This window comes from Oncorhynchus tshawytscha, linkage group LG10 (assembly GCF_018296145.1).
Source record: "Oncorhynchus tshawytscha isolate Ot180627B linkage group LG10, Otsh_v2.0, whole genome shotgun sequence".
NCBI lineage: Eukaryota > Metazoa > Chordata > Actinopteri > Salmoniformes > Salmonidae > Oncorhynchus > Oncorhynchus tshawytscha.
In genome coordinates, this window is record NC_056438.1 from 30056111 (window position 1) to 30080549 (window position 24439).

The 24439-nt window shown below is 43.4% G+C and overlaps 1 protein-coding gene across 12 annotated transcripts in view; it reads right to left on the reverse strand.

Annotated features, from left to right (window-relative positions):
• LOC112260091 (calcium/calmodulin-dependent protein kinase type II delta chain) overlaps window positions 1-24439 on the reverse strand; it is a 113757-nt gene that overhangs the window by 53236 nt on the left and 36082 nt on the right. For all 12 annotated transcript variants that reach the window (XM_024434927.2, XM_024434929.2, XM_024434925.2 and 9 more), the window contains exons 3-4: window positions 6026-6085; window positions 1800-1854 (exon numbers count right to left, since the gene is read on the reverse strand). In XM_024434927.2, the coding sequence (XP_024290695.1) occupies window positions 1800-1854; window positions 6026-6085 (115 nt within the window). The remainder of the gene's footprint in view (window positions 1-1799; window positions 1855-6025; window positions 6086-24439) is intronic.

Sequence of the window (24439 nt, forward strand, 5' to 3'; positions counted from 1 at the left end):
CACCATCTGCAGCAAGATGATGATGTAGGTCTTTGGAGGTGGTCTGTGGGCTGTTTTTGACCGTTCTCACCATCCTTTGCCTCTCCGATATTTTACTTGGCCTGCCACTTCTGGCCTTAACAAGAACTGTGCCTGTGGTCTTCCATTTCCTCACTATGTTCCTCACAGTGGACACTGAAAGCTTAAATATCTGCGATAGCTTTTTGTACCCTTCCTCTAAACCATAATGTTGAACAATATTTGTTTTCAGGTCCTTTGAGAGTTGTTTTGAGGCCCCCATGTTGCCAATCTTCAGAGTCAAAGAGAACAACAACTTGCAATTGGCCTCCTTAAATACCTTTTCTCATGATTGGATGCACTTGTCTATGAAGTTCAAGGCTTAATGAGCTCACCAAACCAATTGAGTGTTCCAATTAATCAGTGCTAAGTAGTTACAGGTATTCAAATCAACAGAATGACAAGGGTGCCCACATTTTTGCAAAAAAATTCATTAAAAATCCTACAATGTGATTTTCTGGATTTTTTTTGTCTCATTTTGTCTGTCATAGTGTAAGTGTACCTATGATGAAAATTACAGGCCTCTCTCATCTTTTTAAGTGGGGGAACTTGCACAATTGGTGGCTGACTAAATACTTTTTTGCCCCACTGTGTGTGTGTGTGTGTGTGTGTGTGTGTCCCTCTATTTGAACAACTAAACTGTGGCTCTATACAGTGAGCATATTCATTATCTAACCTAAACCTATTCAACTCAATTAACTTTCATCTCAGGAGAGTTTTTAGAGCCAATAGCATTGTAGGCCTACTGAAGTAGGTGTGTAAGGATACTGTACATATCTTAGAAAGCCAGGAAGGGATTGCATTGTTTCTGGTCAGTGTAGGACATTGTAGCCGGAGCCATGTCTTTTTTTTTTTTTTCACGAGTTCAATCAGCTTTAATATTGCAGATAGATTGTGGCTTCCAGCATTTTTTTGTAAATATATTATCCTTTATTATTTTCTCCTAACCCTATCACTACTCCCCTAATTGGAGTAACTACTTCCAGCTTATACATACTATATACATTTTATGAACATAATGTGTTTAACAATAGTTATCTTTTGTTTGTATTAAATCCCATCCCCTCCCATCTCTCAACACCATCCAGTTTCGATTTCTATTTGCCATATATTTTTAAACTGTGCTGTGATGTTTCAAACTTTCTGAACCTCTCTATTCTCATCGTTTCTACAGATTGCAAATGAAAGATATGCTTTTTGCAAAACAAAAATGTTTTTATACTATTGATCGATTGACTATGACTTTTAAAAATCAACTGCAGTGTTAGCTCCATGTAAATGTTGCAATTCCTTAGCCATGCCTGGACCTGCGACCAAAAACAAGCTACATATGGACGGTACCAAAACAAATTCTCTCCTCAGTGCCATGGAATTGGTACATTGAATATCTCTTCCCAACTATTTTGAAATCTATATGACACAGCTGTCAATTTTTTGGTCCTACTATATAACTCTGGAATACTTTTTTATTTATCTGCATTTTCTTTAACCAATTTAGGTCTTTAATGCAGGGCCGACAGACAAGTTCCTTACTTTTCCCCCCTTCCACTCGCCTACTTTTGCGGTAATGCTGAAATTAGTTGCTTGCACTTGTCTATTTGTATATTTGAGTTTAACCATCATTTTTCTTGTATTATTTGTTCCGTCTTTTCTGGTGAATCAAACAAAGCCATGTCTTACATATACCACTGGTTGGATGGTTGGGGTTGATGGGTTTTGTAGAGTGACAGGTTTGAACTTACAAGTCAAAGACCAGGTAGTGAAATCCCTCCTCTGATATGCTGTCATGGAGCCTCACTGTGGAAGAGAGGGGGGGGGAGAAAGCAAAAGTCTGATTAGAAATGATGCCTCTCAGACGGACCCATTCAGTTATTCAGACAGCAAGCGTGTCAGTGTGTGTAGTCTGATGCTTGTCCATGCCTGGGTGTGTGTGTGCCCGGCAGGCAGGGAAAGAAAAAAAAGTCAGGGGAGGAAGAGAGAAACTCATCCATTACACAAATGACCCTGAAACGCCCCGATCCTGCCAGGCCTCACTATATTCAATCCATAATAGACCTCAGACAAACTTCCCATTCATCTCACTGAGACAGACCCAGACAGTAGTACAGTAGTACAACCAATGCAATAAAGCAGCATCGCTTTTAAAATCTACACATCCAAATCTTCCGCATGTGATTGTTCATTCCACGTGTCAGGAGATGTCTTGCTGATGTATTGCCACAATAAACCTTTATGTTGCCCGTGTTTACAACAATTATGAACGCTTAAGCACATAAATATCACATGCTTCATAATGTACAAAAAGGTTTCTATAAGACTCTGACAGACAATACAGTACACGCTAGTACACGCTATACATGTTTCCTGTTGATGTCACGACTTCCGCCGAAGTCGCCTCCTCTACCTTGTTCGGGCGGCGTTCGGCGTCACCGGCTTTCTAGCCATCGACGCTCCATTTTTTCATATTTCCATTTGTTTTGTCTTGTTCCATACACACCTGGTGTTCATTCCCTAATCACACTGCATGTATTTAGTCCTCTGTTCCCCTCCATGTCTTTGTGCAAAATTGTTTTATGTTATGTGGGTATTGTCACGCGCCAGACTTTTGTTTCATGTTCTTATGTGCTTTTGTTTTGGACCGGAATAAAAGTGCGGCTGTTAACTACATTCTGCTCTCCTGCACCTGACTTCGCCTCCCGTATACACCCCGCAAACTTTATTCAGAGCGGTTTTCCTCATCAGACCCTTTGTATCTGAATGCTAAGGGGGGAGTAAAGGAGAGAGGAAAAGGGTAAGAGAAAATAGCCAGCACAAAAGGGTGAGAAAAGAGTGCAAAATCAATTGAGAGAGAGAGAGAAAGACAAGAGAAATGCCCTCTTTTGCTAAGAACCCACTCGTGTCTTCATTAGTTCTATTCCTGACTGACATATCTATTGTCATGGCGACCTTAAGGAGCGGGATGGCTCTACCGGTCGGATATAGATGCCAGCGAGACGGGACGTTAACGAGGCGATCACTGCATGCACCAGCCAATCAGAGAATGAAACAGACGGATGACCTCGAAGAAGAAAGGGGGATGGACCTCCTAGAAATACTGTAGAAATACGGAACTGGGTCTTCTTTAATTTGAATCAATTGGGGTATTATCACTATAGCTAAGTCCTTAAATGATGTGTAACTCTGTGTCGCACTGCATTGCTTTACCGTGGCCAGGTAGCAGTTGTAAATGAGAACTTGTTCTCAACTAGCCTACTAGCCCGGTTAAATAAAGGTGAAATAAAAATAAATGTTAAAATGGGGTAGAGATTGAGACATTACCCTAAGAGGATAGAGCCTGAAACCTGAGATAATTGAGGTACATGGTTTGATGGCATAATAATTAGGCAGGATAGTATCAATCCTGCTAGGCATTTGTGTTGTCCCGTAATCCACATTAAGGGAACATAAAAAGAGCCCGGGATCCCATTGAGACTGAGGCTTCAGGGAGGCTGTTCTTCTCACAGAACATTAAATCATGCCATCAGAAGCTGCCTCAGATAACACAACAATAGCTCCAGGGCCAATAGACAAAAGGCAATCCAAAACCACCCTCTTCCTGCCAATTTTCCCTCGCACGCATTTTAGCAGTAAGTTGTCTTACCGACAACAGACAAACAAAATACCCCCCTCTTATCATCCACTCGTTCTTCCAACCCCTCATCATCGTTTCTGCAAAAAAATAAAGAAAAAAACCCACCCACCCAGTGTGGTCACGTTGCTAGTGAAGTCTTAATTGGCCTCCGTGGGTCCCTTGGCAGCCTACGTGGGGGCTGGGGGACGTGGGCTGGGGAAGCCGCACAGATGGGGGGTGTCTGCACAAACTATCAAGAGACGACACATGGGAAGACTTAACCAGTATTTACTCAGAATTTGAAATGGTTTTCAGTGTCATCGAGTTTGTTGGCTTTCAAAATGAGAATAGTCTCAAGGAAGTAAGGGCATGTGTGTGGAGGTGGGGTGGATTCAAATAATGTGACTTCCCCTGATGCGTGTGAGATCCTGGGGACATACGTACAATAGCATTTTTCTTTCTACAGGAAAACAGCAGCTCCATTCTCACTGTCCTTTTTTAGCCATGGAGGTTTGGAACAACTACCCTGGCACGGTGGGCTGGCCAGGACTGAGACAGATGGTCAGTGTGTGTGTGTGTGTGTGTGTGTGGACAGTACACAGGCAATTATGACACAAGTGTGATTGGTCTTACTTAGGGTTCATCTTTGGTAATAACAGGTTATTTATGGCAATCTATGGTAACTTTGGTCATTTATACTTCAATAAAAAAATATATATATATATATATATATCATATATAGATTTTGTTTTATCTGTGTCCATATTGTTCCTGAGTTTCTAGTGGATATACCATATGGTTCAACAGCAAGTAGTAGAATTAGTTTAAAAACCATCAAATCAACAATGACATTTTCAATTAAAAATAGACTCAACAACATTTGTGTAGACCTTCCTTGTGAAATGCTTACTTTACAAGCCCTTAACCAACAGTCCAGTTCAAGAAAGAGTTAAGAAAAGATTTACCAAATAAAGTAAAAAATAATCAAAAGTAACACAATAAAAAGGTTATATACAGGGAGTACCGGTACCGAGTCAGTGTGCAGGGTACAGGTTAGTCAGTGTGAGTAGCAGCAGCATTTGATTAATTGTTCAGCTGTCTTATGGCTTGGGGGTAGAAGCCGTTAAGAAGCCTTTTGCTCCTAGACTTGGCGCTCCGGTACCGCTTGCCGCGCGGTAGCAGAGAAAACAGTCTATGAATTGGGTGACTGGATTCTCTGACAATTTTATGGGCTTTCCTCTGACACCTCCTAGTATAGAGGTCCGGGATGGCAGGATGCTTGGCCCCAGTGATGTACTGGGGCATACGCACTACCCTCTTGTTACGGCCAACATTTCAGAGTACAAACCCAAGGGACACTAGAGAAGATTAACCAAGTTGACTTCTTCCCAATTGGTCAATACAGCTGTAATTCAGACACAGACACGGTTTCCCCCGTTGTAGTATCCATACCCCGCCTTGGGTGGAGTCTCCTCCTTATCTCTAAACATTGGATCATTATTGCTGGGCAGGGAGCTGAATGGGCCTTAAAACGGGTCCTTCCCTTATCAGTACTGCCACATGTGACCATTTTCCCTGCGCTCAGCTCCTCCCAAGCTTCATTATGGCTCCACCCCTCATGTCTCTTTTAAAACGAATGATTAACAATAGATAAAGCTCAGAAATCCAAACCCATAACTCTGTAGCGCCTTTACGGTCAGATGCCGAGCAGTTGCCATGCAAGGCGGTGATGCAAGAGGTCGGGATGCTCTCGATGGATGCCTAAAATAAACCATACGGTGGGTCAATTTCCACAAAACAACTAAGAGCGTTGAAGCGCGAGGCTCAACTTCTCCACTGTTATGGTGCCCTGGCTGGACACGCTATAAACAGTGTGACGCGAACCCGTGCACATGCGCAGACACGGTGTGTGAGAGAAGTCTTGCATCTCACTCATCTCAATATCGGTGGTGCTGCTCGTGTTTAACATGCTGAAACCGTCATTTTAAACGCCAATGGTAGTAACTTAGTGGATGGTTTATATTAAGGATCATTTTTTACAACATGGTCATTCAATTTGATTATTTGTATATATTTTACATGCGATAAAGAGGGCCAGAAATAATTACAGGGTCCAGAGAATCTGAAGTACCCAAAAGGGTTATTAGATAGATGTCATGTGATAAATTACATAAAATCCTTGAAAGTTAACAAAATTCTGGTAGTTTACTGGTAGAATTAGAAAGTTTTCAGTAATATACCCTAGTCTTACTGCTGCCAGTGAAGGGTCAGATGGCACATTGTCCAGAAAGAGGAGAGTGAAGAAGTTAGAGAGAGCAGGGCACTGAAGGTATAAGCCTTGTACAGCATGGGACTCACCGATATTGGGGTGCTTGAGCAGGCGACAAATCCTGGCCTCTCGCTCCAGCTTCTGGTGATCTATAGGAGAGAGACAAAACAAAAGCCATGAGTCTTGGGAGGCACACACCTTCGCCTCAAGGGCCCGTGGCATTCCCTCGCCTTGTGGTTAGGGTGAGTAAGTGTCATCTTTTCTCCCGTTTTCACATTCCTGTGACCACACAAAAAGACATTCCCTGTTGCTTCCACGTTCCATTCCCTTCTCAGTACGAGAGCAGTGTCACAACATGATCAAATATCCAGAATCAATGAGCTACAGTTGATGCCTGGTTATTATATATTACTACTACAATGGAGTCACTTAAAGTTGGCCTCTTTGGTGAACCAGAAATATAGACTGATCTTGTTTACATAAGGTGTCTCATCACGCTGCCAACAAGATATCAGATCACTGCAACACGTATGACAGCGGGCTTTGAGCAGCCCTAACACTAAGATGTGTTTATTATTTGTGACGTGAGATAATTGACATGTCAATATCACGTGCAATTAATTTAAACACAATTATTGAATCCAAGTCCCGTCCAACTGAGTCCAACGAACTAGTAGGGTACCCCATGATGAGAGGGACATTCATTTATTAAAGTCACTACGAGTAAGTATTTGAGAACCACTTAAAACAGTTTAAAATTCACCCAGGTTATTCATTGTACAGCAAACGTCACAGTGAAGCAGAACTCCAATTCCTCCAGGTTCCGCTTTCATCTTTCAAGAGGCCGACCGCCGCAACCACCGAATTATTTATCGTTAATAAATTCCGCCGACAGAACCAGGAAATGAACAAAATTCATTTTCACAGAGTTTAATGTGGCGTGTCCTTCGTAGATAAATCAAGACGTTGGACGGAAAAAAAGTGGAGAGGAAATATCCACCTGGTAGCTCAAACCAAGAGGAGAGCTAATTCTGAATTCAACTGAAGAGAGCTGCGCTGAAGGACCCCAGTTTGTAGAATTAAAATGGCGGACGTGTTAAACATACAATACATGACCAAACATATCATTCCAAAATCATGGGCATTAATATGGAGTTGGTCTCCGAATATCTGCTCGAACAGCTTCCATTCTTCACAGATGGCTTTCCACTAAATGTTGGAACATTGCTGCAGAGACTTTCTTCCATTCAGCCACAATAGCATTAGATGTTGGGTGATTAGGCCTGGCTCGCAGTCGACGTTCCAATTCATCCCAAAGGTGTTCGATGGGGTTGAGGTCAGGGCTCTGTGCAGGCCAGTTAAGTTCTTCCACACCGATCTCGACAAAGCATAACTGTATGGATCTCACTTTGTGCACCATGGCATTGTCATGCTGGAACAGGAAAGGGATTCTAGCTTGAAATATACTTATTCTAGAACTTATGAATTACTTAACATGTATAAGGAATGTACATGTTAGGGGTCAAGGGAGGGTAAAGATGAACTAGGTGTGTGGAAAGTTACTGAGTGGGAAAAGGGACAGAGAAGAACGTACCTATTCTATTCATATACAGCTAAAGATGGAAGTTTACATACACCTTAGCCAAATACATTTAAACTCAGTTTTCACAATTCCTGACATTTAATCCTAGTAAGAAAATCCCTTTCTTAGGTCAGTTAGGATCACCACTTTATTTTAAGAATGTGAAATGTCAGAAAAAGAGTAGAGAGAATGATTTATTTCAGTTTTTATTTAGTGGGTCAGAAGTTCACATGCACTCATTTGGTAGCATTGCCTTTAAATTGTTTAACTTGGGTCAAATGTTTCTGGGTAGCCTTCCACAAGCTTCCCACAATAAATTGGGGGAATTTTGGCCCAATCCTCCTGACAGAGCTGGTGTAACTGAGTCATGTTTGTAGGCCTCCTTGCTTGCACACGCTTTTTCAGTTCTGCCCACACATTTTCTTTAGGATTGAGGTCAGGGCTTTGTGACGGCCACTCTAATACCTTGACTTTGTTGTCCTTCAGCCATTTTGCTACAACTTTTGAAGTATACTTGGGGTCATTTTCCATTTGGAAGACCGATTTGCGACCAAGCTTTAAATTCCTGACTGATGTCTTGAGATGTTGCTTCAATATATCCACATAATTTTCCATCCTCATGATGCAATCTATTTTGTGAAGTGCACCAGTCCCTCCTGAAGCAAAACATTCCCACAACATGCTGCTGCCACCCCTGTGCTTCACAGTTGGGATGGTGTTCTTCGGCTTGCAAGCCTCCCACTTTTTCCTCCAAACATAACGATGGTCATTATGGACAAACAGTTCCATTTTTGTTTCATCAGACCAGAGGCCATTTCCCGAAAAAGTACAATCTTTGTCCAATGTGCATTTGCAAACTGTAGTCTGGCTTTTTTATGGCAGTTTTGGAGCAGTGGCTTCTTCATTACTGTGGGGCCTTTCAGGTTATGTCGATATAGGACTTGTTTTACTGTGGATATAGATACTTTAGTACCTGTTTTCTCCAGCATCTTCACAAGGTCCTTTGCTGTTGTTCTGGGATTGATTTACACTTTTCGCACCAAAGTACGTTCATCTCTAGGAGACAGAACGTGTCTTCTTCCTGAGAAATGGTGGCTGTGTGGTCCCATAGTGTTTATACTTGCGTACCATTGTTTGTACAGATGAATATGGTACCTTCAGGCTTTTGGAAATTGCTCCCAAGGATGAACCAGACTTGTGGAGGTCTACAATTGTGGCTGATTTCTTTTGATTTTCCCATGATGTCAAGCAGAGGCACTGAGTTTGAAGGTCGGCCTTGAAATACATCCATGGGTACACCTCCAATTGACTCAAATTATGTCAACTAGCCTATCATAAGCTTCCAAAGCCATGACATCTTTTTCTGGAATTTCTCAAGATCGTTAAAAGGCACAGTCAACTAAGTGTATGTAAACTTCTGACCCACTGGAATTGTGATACAGTGAATTATAAGTCAAATAATCGGTCTGTAAACAATTGTTGGAAAAATGACTCGTGTCATGCACAAAGTAGATGTCCTAACTGACTTGCCAAAACTATAGTTTGTTAACAAGAAATTTGTGGAGTGGTTGAAAAACGAGTTTTAATGACTCCAACCTAAGTGTATGTAAACTTCCGACTTCAACTGTATGTTATTGCTGATCATGAATGTTCGTAAAGAGGGAGGCAAAGGGGCAACAGCCTAGTTTCAGTTCTTGATAAGGACGACCAGTTGCTGAGGAACCAGGACAATGAGGGTTGAGGAACTCAACTCGAGATAAGGTCAACAGATGGGGAGAAGACACTGTTGGGAGGAGGGGCCACAGGGTCCCAACCCGAAGGCCATCTGATTATAGTCCTCTCTCTCTCACACACACCCATGAGGGTCCTAGACTTAAGCTTGGCCATGACAATACCAGAAAGAGGAACCTACTGTGTTTCTGCCTAACAGAGAAGGACTGTCTATCTTAGACATGAAAGGAGATGACTCCGCCTAATTGGGAGGTAAAAAATGCTTGTGTGACTTGCATGTTGTCTTTGCAGCTGTATGGCCCAGTGGTTGAATAAACTTGGTTTGGGCTTCCTGTAGTCATCCATTTGTTTTTACTCCACAAAGTTGGATGCACAGAATCGTCTTGAATGTCATTGAATGCTGTAGCATGAAGATTTACTTTCATTGGAAATAAGTGGACTAGTCCAAACCATGAAAAACAGCCCCAGACCATTATTCCTCCTCCACCAAATGTTACAGTTGGCACTATGCATAGGGGTAGGTAATGTTCTCCTGGCATCCGCCACACTCAGATTCATCCGTTGGACTACTAGATGGTGAAGCGTGATTCATCACTTCAGAGAACACGGTTCCACTGCTCCAGAGTCCAATGGCGGAAAGCTTCACACCACTCTTTCCGATGCTTGGCATTGCGTATGGTGATCTTAGGCTTGTGTGCAGCTGCTCGGCCATGAAAACCCATTTCATTAAGGTCTCAAAGAACAGTTCTTGTGCTGACATTGCTTCCAGAGGCAGTTTGGAAGTCAGTAGTGAGTGTTGCAACCGAGGACAGATGATTTTTTTGCACGCTTCAGCACTCGCCGGTCCCGTTCTGCGAGCTTGTGTGGCTTCCTACTTCTCGGCTGAGCCGTTGTTGCTTCTAGATGTTTCCACTTCACAATAACAACACTTATAGTTGACTGGGACAGCTCTAACAGGGCAGAAATTTGACAAACTGACTTGTTGGAAAGGTGGCATGCCATGACGGTGCCACATCGAAAGTCACTGAGCTCTTCGGTAAGGCCATTCTACTGCCAATGTTTGTCTATGGAGATTGCATGGCTGTGTGCTCAATTTTATACACCCGTCAGCAACGGGTGTTGCTGAAATAGCCGAATCCACTAATTTGAAGGGGTGTCCACATACTTTTGCATATATAGTGTATTAATGTTTGAGGAAAAACTTTGGCATAACAACACATTCACCTTGGCTTCTCTGTGTGAGCCCGAGGTCGACGGCAGAGTGACAGGGACAAAGGGTGTAGGAAAGCGCAGGTGGTTCAAAAATAAATAAAAATGTCAGGGTACCTCTCGAATGAACTCGAATTGAAATGACTCCAACCCTGCATGTAAGCCACTGTCAACCATGATGTGCAGGGAGTTGAAGAGGCCCTTTCTTGCTGTGACATTTGAAATGTATGGCGAAGGTAAATAGAGTAGTGGTTTATGTACAGGTTACATGTCTTGTGAATGCATGGGGAATTCCATAGGCAGCGCCATAGGCAATTATATCGGAGGGTAGTCCACTTCCGTCTTTGTCCTGCAGAGGAAGCTCAATGGCTCAGAACTGGTGCATGCCAGGCAGGTAGGTATTGAGGGAGTGTGTGTAACTGGGTCAATTAACAAATCCTCATCAATCCAATTGGTTAATGCCAGAGCAATGCTACCCATATGTCAGGGAATCTGTGAGTGTGTATGTCTTGTGCATGCCTCCTCCGTGTGTCTCATTTGAGCCATATTCGACAATGCCTGATTCCTTGAAGGATTTCTCGAGAGATAACAGGATATATTTAACACCATTTGTCCATCTCTAATCCACAGTCTTTGATCAAACCTGAACTTCACAGGGCTCTGATACTTTCTCATCCAATCGGATTCCAAAACATCCTAATCCCACAAAACACCAATCAGGTACAATTTCCTAATATCCACATCTCCAATCTGACTTGCTTTTACAGGCCTGTTAAAAATCGGTGCTCCTCCAATCAGATGTGCATTTGCACGGTTCTAAACCCCGCTACTCGTGCTAGATGTGATCAGGGAGCGTCACTAAAAGATCCCTCCAATCACGTCTTGTTTTACAAACGTCTAATCCCAATCACACCTATCCGATGTGCTTTTTACAAGGCGGTAATCCCGGTCGCCGGGCTGACTTTGGCATGCTCCCATTCTCCCACGTCGCCGAATCTGTGACATAACAGGAGTTAGAATGCTGCTCACCTCCAGTAGCTCAACCATCCAAGTTTTCAATCTCACTATCCTTGATTTAATTCTATATGGCTTTAGTCAATTGCTCTAATGTAAAGGATAATGGATTTCAAATGAGGAGTTACGGTACCCAATTTACATTTACAACCTTTTAATGACATGGGGATTTAAAATGGGTCTAGACAGAAAGACCATGTAAACATCCATATTTTCTCCACAAACATATGCAAAAACACGATTTTCATGATCACTACAGTAAACCAATCCAATTTCTATAAACAACCATGTAAATAAGAGGATCCAATTGGTCTGAATCACCATAAAATCGTGACACACAAAGAGTATGAATAGCCATCATTCTCTCACTAACGACTCGAAGCGGTGTGATTTTAAACATTAGCAGCACAACTAAAACAGTGTTGTGTGATTCACCCTGGAGCTGACCTATTTAGCATCAGTCATCCCTATTTAGTGTCAGTCATCCCCAGATGAGCAGTGAGAGAGAGAGAGTGCTGTCAGGCCTGAGAAACGGGGGCAGGCAGCAGCTATTTTCACTGCAATCAAACCCCTCCCTCTGTCACTAACTTGACGGAAATCATAGCACATCTGGTGCCGCTGACTCCCTCAGGTCCAGTCGATTCTCAGTCCCCAATGCCTTGAAGAGGCCAATTCATCGGTTTCTTTCTTCTCTGATTGGATGCGAGGAAGTGTGTGGTTGACACTTCCTCGCCTCTTTCCCCCGTTCCTCCGGGAGACCTTACTTTACACCGTCTCATCCTTTGCAGCACAGCCAGACTGATTTAAAATAGAGAGCCAATTATTTTCCTGAAGAAAAAAAAAAAAGAACAAACAGCTCTACTTTAAAAGCGAGAGAGCAAACAAACGACGGAGAGAAAGCTTCTTAAAAGAGGGAACGAGTGCAAGCCCCCCTGAAAGCAGCAGAGAATCCTGGGTAGTCCGTCATTAAAAAAAGGGCCATTTCAAATGCAGACTGGTCCATTCAAATAAATGGTGCGCCGTTTATCGTGAGAAGACATTGTGTTTTTACAACACTTTGCAAGAGAAACTGATGAGCCTGAATCAGTTGCCACTGAAAATAAGCCCCATTACAACACTTAAGTCGGTTTTATAAAACCGATAACGCGGCAGGGAAGTATGCAAATGAAGACCCATGGCACACACACACACACACACACACACACACACACACAATGAAGACCCATGGCGCACACACTGGCAGATGGCAGATACAAATGAAGACCCATGGTGCATTTCTGAAGACTTGGCAGATACAAATGAAGACCGGCATTTCCCTTTACCATCCCTATCCCCCTAAAGACCAGAGGCTCGCCCCAGATAGATGGGCACACCTGGGTACCCCCGGGCCTCATGAATACGGTAAAGATGACTCCGCCGCACTAACCTACTCCGGGTGTGAATGAGCCTTTCTATGACAATGTGCTGCTCATCCATGGTGCTTGACACCACAGCAGCCCAAGACCCTGTGTTCCAGATCCATCCGCATAATATTTTTTATCATCAATATTTAAAAAAAATTATAATAATTAAAATAAATGAATAAACATTTTAAAATCGGTGCAGCTGACTATACAGATCCTAGCAGACAAAAGGGCAATGGGATGAGTCATAGTAATGGAGAGAATCTAACCCGAGAATCCTCATCATAACACAGCTAAGCCGTCGGAGAGACATTATTGAGGTACCGAATGTAATGCTGGTCAATTCTTCATATATAACATAATACCCAGTGCAACCTACGGCATTTGCTATGAGCTCTTTGGACACAAAAAAAAAAAAACGATGAGTGAAAGTGTGTGTACACACGCTCAAATAAGTTGCTGAAGGGCCTGGGGAGGGGAGAGTCAAGTTGAGGTCAGTATATAGTGTGTCTGTCAGATGACTTGACTGAATATCGAGAGGAAGAGACTTTTCTAGTGTGTGTGTGGTCTTAGTCAACGCTCTCTCGACCCTTGGCAGGAACAGTGACTCAGTGCACAGTGTCGATGTAATGCCAATGTGTGTGTGTCACTTTCTCTCTTTCCCGCTCTCCTTCAGCCCCCTTCCTTAAGGCTCTGATTACCAGGGGCGAGACGGTCTGTTACGCCGTACACGGACTAGTTGATATGCAGACGGTCTCTTTCGGACAGACCCAGACCACTAAAATCAGCACTCCAAAGTGTTTCAAAATCTACACTTCCATACGTTCTGAACTTTCATGCCCAATGGTCTGTTGCCACAAATATTCTGAGCATGTAGGAGAGTATGCAAGTGCTAAACCTACAGGCACATAAAACTATCTTCCATAATTACAAGGAGGAAAAAGGCGGGGCACGTATTAAGGATACAGGCAGTCAAACACTGTTTCTATAATCGTAATGATGCAGACAAAAAAACTAAGCGTGTATTAATGCCACAGTATGTTATTCATCATAGACCAGGGAGGAAATACTGCATTATGCAACAACAACAACGAAAAGATGTCCACCCGTTTCTTGGCAGAGGGATTGATGGGACACAGAGCTACAGCTTTGCGTAACAAACAAATGTGTTGAGAAATAAAAAAGGAGAGATGGCAGGAGGCACAGGAAGGGCAGCAAAGATGGACGGGGTGAGTTGTAGAAAGTGATAAGTAGTCAAAAATATTTATGCAAATTGTTTGAGTAAGTGGGTGAATAAATGAATGAACAAATGAGCCAATGAGTGACTGGATGTATAAATGGCTGAATTAATGAACTAATTAATGAATGGAGTGGATTTATGTTCATTTCAATGTTACAAATGATTGGAAATGTGTATGCTAGCATGAATACAGAATGTTATGCAAGAGGCTGTATGCGTGTCTGCATCCTTTGAGGGCAACGGCCCTTTCCTAAACACTGATGGTGATCCCCAGTCACACAGAGAGGTAGGCCAGCCTTCCCTGTCGGCCCGGTTCAGTATTCAGTCCACACTCCGGTAGTGCATCTCAGTAAGGCATCCACGGGCAAAGACCCAGACACTAAACACCAATCTTGAATCTGCTCCAAACAGCCAGCAGGCAGGCACGTGTACACACACACCTGCCTAAACACACTGAACGCCCACACACACACACACACACACACACACACACACACACACACACTGAACGCCCACACACACACTAGATGTGGCTAAAGCCCCAATCCATTCTCCTAAAGAGGATCTTACTCTCTTATCTTGAGCCCTGGCCCACACCGTCGCATCGATACAAACCACACAATGGCCAGAGCAGCAGACCAACTTTAACAAAGGCCACACTACACACGAGCAGTGCTGGCTGAAATATGGGAGAGGTGGCAATATGCCATCAAAGCTTCTGACTCGCTGCTCCTCTTGGCTGTGTTGCCAAGGCAGCGAAAAGAAAGTGTCGCAAAGGGTAGGCCTTAAGCCTCGGCCGCCACTTCCACCTGCAATGTGTCAGATCACAGGTAGTAAATCTAAGTCACCCGTGCGTGAATCTAAGTAACATTTTTAAAAACTGCCCGTCAAAATCCATCAGTTTAAGCTAGCGATATTAGTCTCAATCCACTGCATCCACATATGCTGGCCTTCCAAGTCTGCAGTGGAAGGTGACCGAGCTATAGCTGTGTTTGTCATACCATGAGACATCCCAAAAATCTCTGGTAAAAACATCCGTCTCGTCTGAACGGTTTGGCCTGGAAAGGGGAGACTCTCACGAACACGATGGAGACTCTCACGAACACGTTCTCCATTTTGCTCTACGACCCCAACAAGTTTCAAGGGACTCGTCTGAAGTCGGTAATGCTAATGTGCCAACTTCTGCTGTAGTGTCTGAACCGTTTGAGCTACGAGCTAATATGACACCACTATGGAAAGGGAAACTCATGAGCACGATGGTGTTCTCCGTTTTGTTCTAAGACCCACACAAGTGTCACAGGACTAGTCTGAATGTAAGCCATACAAACGAATGGAAGAATGGAAGTAGTTTTGTGCCAACAAAAACAAGTGGTTAAAAGTATGTGGGCACTCCTTAATATTTTGCTATCTCAGCCAAACCTGTTGCTAACAGGTGTATAAAATCGAGCACACCGCCATGCAATCTCCATAGACAAACATTGACAGTAGAATGGCCTTAATGAAGAGCTCAGTGACTTTCAATGTGGCACCGTCATACCATGCCACCTTTCCAACAAGTCAGTTTGTGAACTTTCTGCCCTGCTAGAGCTGCCCCGGTCAACTGTAAGTGCTGCTATTGTGACATGGAAATGTCTAGGAACAACAACGGCTCAGCCGCGAAGTGTTAGGCCACAGAAGCTCACAGAACGGGACACCCAAGTGCTGTCCTCGGTTGCAACACTCACTACCAAGTTCCAAACTGCCTCTGGAAGCAACGTCAGCACAAGAACTGTTCGTCGGGAGCTTCATAAAATGGGGTTCCATGGCCGAGCAGCCAAGTGTTGCCTGGGGTGGTGTGAAGCTCCCGTCATTGGACTCTGGAGCAGTGTAAAAACGCAATCTCCGGACTGACAAGTTACGCTTTACCATCTGGCAGTCCGACAGATGAATCTCGGTTTGGGGGATGCCAGGAGAACACTACCTGCCCGAATGCATAGTTCCAACTATAAATTTTGGTGGAGGAGGAATAATGGTTTGGGCTTGGCCCCTTGGTTCCAGTGAAGGAAGATCTTAAAGCTACAGCATATAATTACATTCTATATGATTCTGTGCTTCCAACTTTGTGGCAACAGTTTGAGGAAGGCCCTTTGCTGTTCAGCATGACAATATCCCCGTGCACGAAGCGAGGTCCATACAGAAATGGTTTGTCGAGATTGGTGTGGAAGAACTTGACTGGCCTCCACAAAGCCCTGACCTCAACCCCATCAAACACCTTTGGGATGAATTGGAACGCAGACCGTGAGCCAGGCCTAATCTCCTAACATCAGTTCCCGACCTCACTAATGCTTGTGGCTGAATGGAAGCAAGTCCCCGCAGCAATGTTCCAACATCTAGAGGAAAGCCTTCCCAGAATAGTGGAGGCTGTTATAGCAGCAAAAGGGTGGACCAATTCCATATTAATGCTCATGGTTTTGGAAATTAGAGATGTTTGACGAGCAGGCCATAGAGCGTATGTATCCAAAAATATATTTCCTGAGCTTTCTTATATCTCTTAGATATATTTTTTTGCCATTTGTGACTGTTCGTTCGATGCGTTTCTATGGGCTATAGTAATAAAAACCAAATATTTTATCAAATATTATTTACTTTTTTGGATAGCTAACATGGTCCTAAACTTTTAAATCAAATAGCTAAATGATCCATGGCATGACCATCTTAAAACAAGCCAAAGAATGATGTAAAGGTGGAGACAGAGAGAAAGAGAGAAGAGGGAAGGAGAACCAAAACAGGTGTGAGAGAGTGACACACAGACTGGAACGAGACAAATGACTGACAGAGGGGCAAAAGAAAAAGACAGTGGAGAGGAATGTGAGGGAAAGAGTGAGTCTGTCCATCTGTTGCTTCCAGTTGATCAGCGACAGAACATGTTATAAATAGATAAAGAAATATCGGAATAGACCAATTAAACAGAGAAAGAGGCAGAGTGAGCGAGAGAGGTACGGGCCGGAGAGAGAGCGAGGCAGAGAGATGAAGAGAGAGAGCGCTGTGTGGCAGCCTCCAGAATAGCTGTGGTAGGAATAGAGACGTGGGCGGCAGTGTATAAGGGAGATAAGATATTAAAATAATCCACATCAGAAATCACAGCACAAATGAGGGGTAAAAACTATAATATAATTTTTGGAGTAAAAAACCTGCATACCTAGTACACAGAGTTGAAATCACAGAGTTAACTCCACTAGAGTCAATTTATCTTAACCCTCAAAGCGATAGTGTTGATAAATGATGAGTAAACAGTGTCAGGGAGTTAAAACTATGGAGTATGCACAGATGTGGGAGGGGCATCATTGTCATATTTGTCATTTGCTTTTTTGGAGATTTGATTTTTATAATTGTTTGTTTCAATATCTGTTGTTTTTAGTGCCCCCTTGTGTGCTATGCCGGTAATACCGTAAATCCCAGGGTGAAAATCTGGATAGCGCCCAAGCCTATTACAAGCCACCATTATATGACACAGCAAGAAATATGTAAAATGGGACCATTTAAATTAGTGTTGCGTTTGACTCCTTAGGAGTTAAGTCTTGGGATTACATTGTGAGTAAACATTATAGGCCAATCACATTTCCATAACCAAATCTTCTCTACTACATGATACTCAAAATGTCCCTATAACCATCATGAAGTTGCTACAACCTAGACTATGAATGATAGTTTATAACAGGTCGAGAGAATTTTAGTAAGGTGACAGTACCGCCTTGCACACTCTTGTCTACATCTAACGAGATTTTCTATTGGACAAATTCAGGCATGTTTTCCCCATTTGGTTCAGTTTAAGAATGGTTTTTCAACAGAATCGGCAGAATGAATACACCCCTGATCACACACAAACACAGTTCACTTTCATAGCAGCCACATTAAAAACAGCATGATCACTTTGCTCATTGCATAATTCCTTCTCACATCTACGCACTCTCCTCCTCTCACCTTTTCCCTTCGCTTGTGGACTTCAGTGCACAACACATCAGCTGTCTGTGACCAGACAAAAAAAACTTTCCAAGCCAAACCTTCATATCATAACCTCTACACACATCGTACATCGGTCCCCATATTAGCCTACGCCATAGTCCACATAGCTACTAGATCTAACGCGCCAGTAAACCCACTACAATCATGCAGTAGTGCATCCGTCAGCAAGTAGTTACACTTGGAAGAGTTCCAGTGTTGGATAGCCATAGACAGCTAACAAACATAGCATCCCCCTCAGAGTAGGATAAACAAGGCAGCTGCATTCGCAAGATAAGTGAACAATCGCTCTAAAAATGTATTTGATCAAAACTGTTCAACTATTGTCTTTCTCTTTGAGTGAACATGTTATGCACTGCAGTGCTAGCTAGCTGTAGCTTCTACTTTTAGTACTAGATTCATTCTCTGATCCTTTGATTGGGTGGACATGTCAGTTCATGCTGCAAGAGCTCTGATAGGCTGGAGGACATCATCCGGAAGTTGTCATAATTACTGTGTACGTCTATGGAAGGGGGTGAGATCCATGAGCTTCCTAGGTTTTGTATTGAAGTCAATGTACCGAGAGGAGGACGGAAACTAGCTGTCCTCTGGCTACATCATGGTGCTACCCTACAGAGTGCTGCTGAGGCTACTGTAGACCATTGCAAAACAGTGTGTTTTAAATCAATCATTTGGTGACGTGAATATATTTAGTAGTCGTATCTACAGTTTCACTACTGTTATGAAATTCACTAAGGATGGTCCTCCCCTGAGGAGCCTACACTGGCTGTACTGTACAGTAGTAGCCATCTATGGCCGCTGTATCCTCATCAACATTACGATAGAAGAGTACTTGGATGGCTTAGTGTGTGAGTCACAGCTGGAGGGGCTGTGTGTGAAAACAGTTTGACACCTCACCTTAGTGAGCACAGCAGCACACTTGTGGTTTGGGTCCAGCAAGGAGGCAAACTAGCCACAAGGCTGCTGGGTGTCTCGCCACTGAATGATGTGAACATGCTGCTTTCTGAACATCATGCACCAACGACAACACCCCTTTGCAGGGCCTTGATCATGAAAACTGAATGATTTATCTAAATGACTAGTGATGGCACACATTACATGGACTGGAAATCAGACACATGGGCCTGCATTACATATGTGCTAGATAATAGGGGAAAGGGAAAAACCTAGTCAGTTGTACAACAATTCATTCAACCGAAATGTGTCTGAATAGCGCTCAGATAAGCACGAGATTGAACTTCACTCAACTTTCTAAAGCTTTCCCCTTTAGTTAACAGTATTAACGTTTCGCTCTACTGTGGGAATTGGAAACAAATCAACGCAATATTAGCCACTTTCAATGTAATATACCGAAACAAAACAAACTATGCAAGCATTAGTATGCAAAAATATCTCTGCAAGAGATTCTTGTAGGCAGAGCACATTGGAGTAGGATTTTATTGCATTGACAGGCACAACTCAGGCCTGTACTCTACACAGACCGGTGTGCCTTAACCAATCAGAGCTGCAGTACACCAGTGCCATATATGGATCTGTGCCATTCACTTTGAACTGGACTGTGTTTAGGCAACAGGATGAGTGGTCTTGAGTAGATGCATTTGTTATGAGATCAAAGTGAGAGCTGCACACTTGTTCATATTCTTTGCTAGTTAGTGAGTTATTAGCCCAGTTATTTCTAGTCAACAATAGGCAGAGCGTAGCATCATTTGTCTGATTCTCTGTAATAACGGTATGGGGGCTTCCCGAGTGGCACAGCGGTCTAAGGCACTGATCAGTGCTAGAGGCGTCACTTCAGATTGGTGTTCGATCCCGGGGTGTGTCGCAAGCCGACCGGGAGACCCATGAGGTGGCTCACAATTGGCACAGCATCGTCCGGGTTAGTTGAGGTTTTGGCCGGCTGAGATGTCCTAGTCCCATCGGGCTCTAGCGACTGTGGCGGCCGGGGGCATGCACATTGGCTTCGCCAGCTGTACGGTGTTTCCTCAGACACATTGGTGTGGCTGGCTTCCGGGTTATGTGAGCAGTGTGTCAAGAAGCAGTGCGGCTTGCCAGGGTCGTGTTTCGGGGGACGCATGGCTCTCGATCTTCGCCTCTCCCGAGTCCTTGGAGTTGCAGCGATGGGACAAGACTAACTACCAATTGGATATCACTAAATTGGGGAGAAAAAGTGGTAAAAAGTACAATAAAATAATAAAGTTATGGGAATAATAATTCATTATATTTTGTAAAGTGGTTTCTTGCATCAAACAACATTTTCAGTCACCTCCTTGTCAGAAGGTCAAATGGATAAACAGGTTAATGTCAAGCCCTGCATGTAGTTTTTTTCCCAAAAGCCTCATGGAATGTAGGCATTGAAACACCACACATTGGCTGCTACTGTAGGCTGAATTATAGAACAGCTATTTCCATATTAAAACGTTACGGAATGTGTTTTTCGCCATTGTTTTTGGTAAGCCTACATTCTGATCAGATATCTACAGTAGCCTACTAAGCCACATAAACCTTAACTTCAAGCAGGTACAGCTTCAGTGTCCACAGTAAAATGGGCGCCGGAAGTCGCACAGAATTTTCACAACTTTCAAGTTTGCGCTCCGCAGACCTGAGATTTGCTCAGTGAGGGACCATTGCTCAAGGGATATTCAGTGTATTTTACCAATTGTGACTTAGTTTTTTAATGTCTCATCTAGTGAAACATTTTATTACTGAAGACAAGATTTCCCTTGACAGCTCAATGTCAGTCAGAACCAGGGAGGGAGAACGAAATGTATCAATTATATATATATATATCACACTCATATCTCTACAGTACCTACTGTATTATCCTTAAGCCTTTCCACTGACCGGCCCATAGAGGTCTACAGGCGAAGGCTCCATGGGGAGAGGGAGCAGTGATGTGAGGCAAACCTAGCTCAGGTCCTGTCAGCCTCTGAAATACTGTACAGACTACGGGACATGAAAAGGTGAAACCCTGAGAGTCCAATAAAAGTTTAGTCTAGATTAAACTAGATTCTCACTGCCCTGTGTCAACCAATCCCGTGAAATATTACTGCTGCTCTCAATGGGAAACTCCATTGGCATGACTAATGACAAACATGAAAAAGCTTATCTGACGAAGCATTAACCTCATCACATGGGGTTTAAGTTAACTGATCATTAACTGATCATGAACACTTTGCCTTATACAAGCACTCGGATCACAAACAGAAACTACAGTACATCATAGGTGACTAAATGTGTCACTGATGGGATTTCAATGGAGGGCACCTGGCATGGCAGAATGGTGATCACACACACACACACACACACACACACACACGATAAATAGCCAGTTTCAACTGAAATGTGTCTTCTGCATTTAACCCCACCCCTCTGAATCAAAAGGTGTTGGGGGGCTGCCTTAAATCCACGTCATCAGCACCAGGGGGAAAAAGAGAGAAAGAGTGTCTGGTGGTGAGCGATAGCATGGACAGTGCTGACAGTGTCCCCCTGGCGGTGACACCTAGCTGAGAGCTGGCCCGGCTCTGGATGTTATATCTCTCGCTGGCAGACTGGGTGTATGGATGGGATAGCGGACATGTGTTTGAGGCGCGATATGGATAAAGCTGCATGCTGGATGGAGAGCAGTGGATTTGGAGAAAACTGCTGCCCGGTTGTGGTACAGTGACATGTTATTAACCAGGGATTAGTACCACAGAGGCCTTTCTTTAGCAAGAGTGAGAGATTGGGTGATTTATGGAGAGACCGTGACCACGACTTGAGCATAAACTTGAACTCATCATGTTTATGAGACTCCGCAGGCCTACACAGGAAAGCAAAGCCAGCCTAACAGCTCATTTCGGTATGCTATCCTGAAAACACCAATGCCCACAATTCCCATGGGCCTCCTGCCAATCCAGAGAGAAGGCAGAGAATCTCACTCCGTCTTTTATCTGGCTCTTTTCTCTCTCTCTCTCTCCACACCGAGACGTCTCTGTCAAAGACATCTGGAAAGTTCTCAGATGTCAAAAACACTGGCAGCAGGCCCTCGCAGACTTGACAAGTGAACAAAGTCATCAAATTGCTTCTTTTCGTTTTTGTTTCCCGTTAGGGTAGTTCTGAAGGGTGGAAGGACTGCAGTGAATGACACATTCCTATTCCGTGGGTCTTTTATCATGAACATAGATCTTCTCATCAGGAAACTCACCAAAGAAGTGAACTTAACAAGTAGAGAAGAGGAGCTTTACACAAACTCCATCCAAATATATCAGTACAAACCGTATAGGCTTTAAAGGACACCGTATCTTAACCCAAGTGGAAGTGGCCCAACTACTTTGATGGAAGTAGTTGGAAGTGGCCCAAGTGGAAGTGGCCCAACTACTTTGATGGAAGTAGTTGGACGTGGCCCAAGTGGAAGTGGCCCAACTACTTTGATGGAAGTAGTTGGAAGTGGCCCAAGTGGAAGTGGCCCAACTACTTTGATGGAAGTAGTTGGAAGTGGCCCAAGTGGAAGTGGCCCAACTACTTTGATGGAAGTAGTTGGAAGTGGCCCAAGTGGAAGTGGCCCAACTACTTTGATGGAAGTAGTTGGAAGTGGCCCAAGTGGAAGTGGCCCAACTACTTTGAGTCGATACAGACTTCACACAGTAACAGACAAGGAGTGTCGCTATCCCGCGGCGTAAAGAAAGAACAGCACTTCCTCCCCAAACTTCTAGTCCGTTTCATAAGCAAGCCTCTATCGGACAATCACGTCATTGATTTGACATTTCTCCGGTGAGAATGGAGGAGATCCAGTAGTCATGACCGGATTGATCCAGTCGGCTAAAAGCTCTCCAACTGCAATCACTATTGTTATCGAGCAGGGTTAACCGTTGATTAATGTTTAGCTTGGGAAAAATGGTCCTTGACAGAATCAGAGTTATGAAGTGATCCATATTGTCATCGCTGCGAGACGGCGGAAATGGAGTACGAGAGGTTTGTCGAGATGGGATTATACGTACACACAGCAGCTGCCCGCCGCATAAACAGAGCACTGAGAAAACACCTTATTGATTGGGCAGGGTTGTCCATCTGTCCACTTGTCTCCATACTCTTTCAAAAAGTTCTCATTTTCCTCTCCTCTCTATGCTCTTACCCCTCTCCATGTCTCCCTCCATTCTGACACCCTGTCACACACACACACACACACACACACACCTCTGTTTATATTACAGACAGCAGGCTGTGATGGTTTTTCTAAAAGGGCTATTATAGGATACCTCCCTCGTGTCTGCACATGCAAATTGCCTGTGATAACACCAGCCACATTCAAATATGTGGAGGGTTCAAGCTTTGCATTGTTTTCACTGTCAAAGCCCTGGGGGGCCATTTGAGGTGGAAGTGGTTCAAAGTTATGATCAGAGGAAAAGAGCAAGGGATTCAAAAGGAGGAGAAAAAGAGAGAGAACAAGGCCTACAAATCAACACGGTCTCACCCTACCCGATAATTACATGTAATGCCTTTCTGTTTCCCTAAATGTTATAGCTGTCGCAATTACAGCTGACTGAAGAAGGGACAACCTGGCATTAAAATCAAATGTATTCGTCACATACAGCAGGAATAAAAGGTGCAGCAAAACGCTATGGAGCTAGCTCCCTCAACGCAGTACATGAATCAATAATACAAGAGGTAGTATGCATAGTAATAATGGACTGTATACACTATTTACAAATGAATTGAGTAGTGGAATCATTAGTATATTATAGAACAGCAGCATTGCCTTAGTGTGTGTGTGTATATGAGTTCTGAGTGTGTGTGCGTGTGTTCATGGGTGTAAGGTTGTGTGCAACGGTTGGATGTGTGGGTAGTCAGTACAGTCCGACCGATATATTGGTGCACGATACTATGGGTTTGTATTGGCCTTTTATAATCGGTTACGGACGATAATTCCACTGATAACCGATACTCAATAAATAGGATGGGGGAAAAAGTGAATCTCATGCTCACCATTAATCTCACAATGTAAGAAACCAACACTTGAAGCATATTTCTTGGACAATTGCTCTTTTGGGTGGCGATTTAGAGAATTACACTTCCATTTCCCTGGTATAAAACAGTATACAGTACCGGTCAAAAGTGTGGACACATCTACTCATTCAAGGGTTTTTCTTTATTTTGACTATTTTCTACATTGTAGAATAATAGTAAAGACATGAAAACTATGAAGTAACACATATGGAATCACATAGTAACCAAAAAAAAGTGTTAACAAATGAAAATATATTTTATATTTGAGATTCTTCAAATATCCACCCTTTGCCTTGATGACAGCTTTGCACACTCTTGGCATTCATATACACTGCTCAAAAAA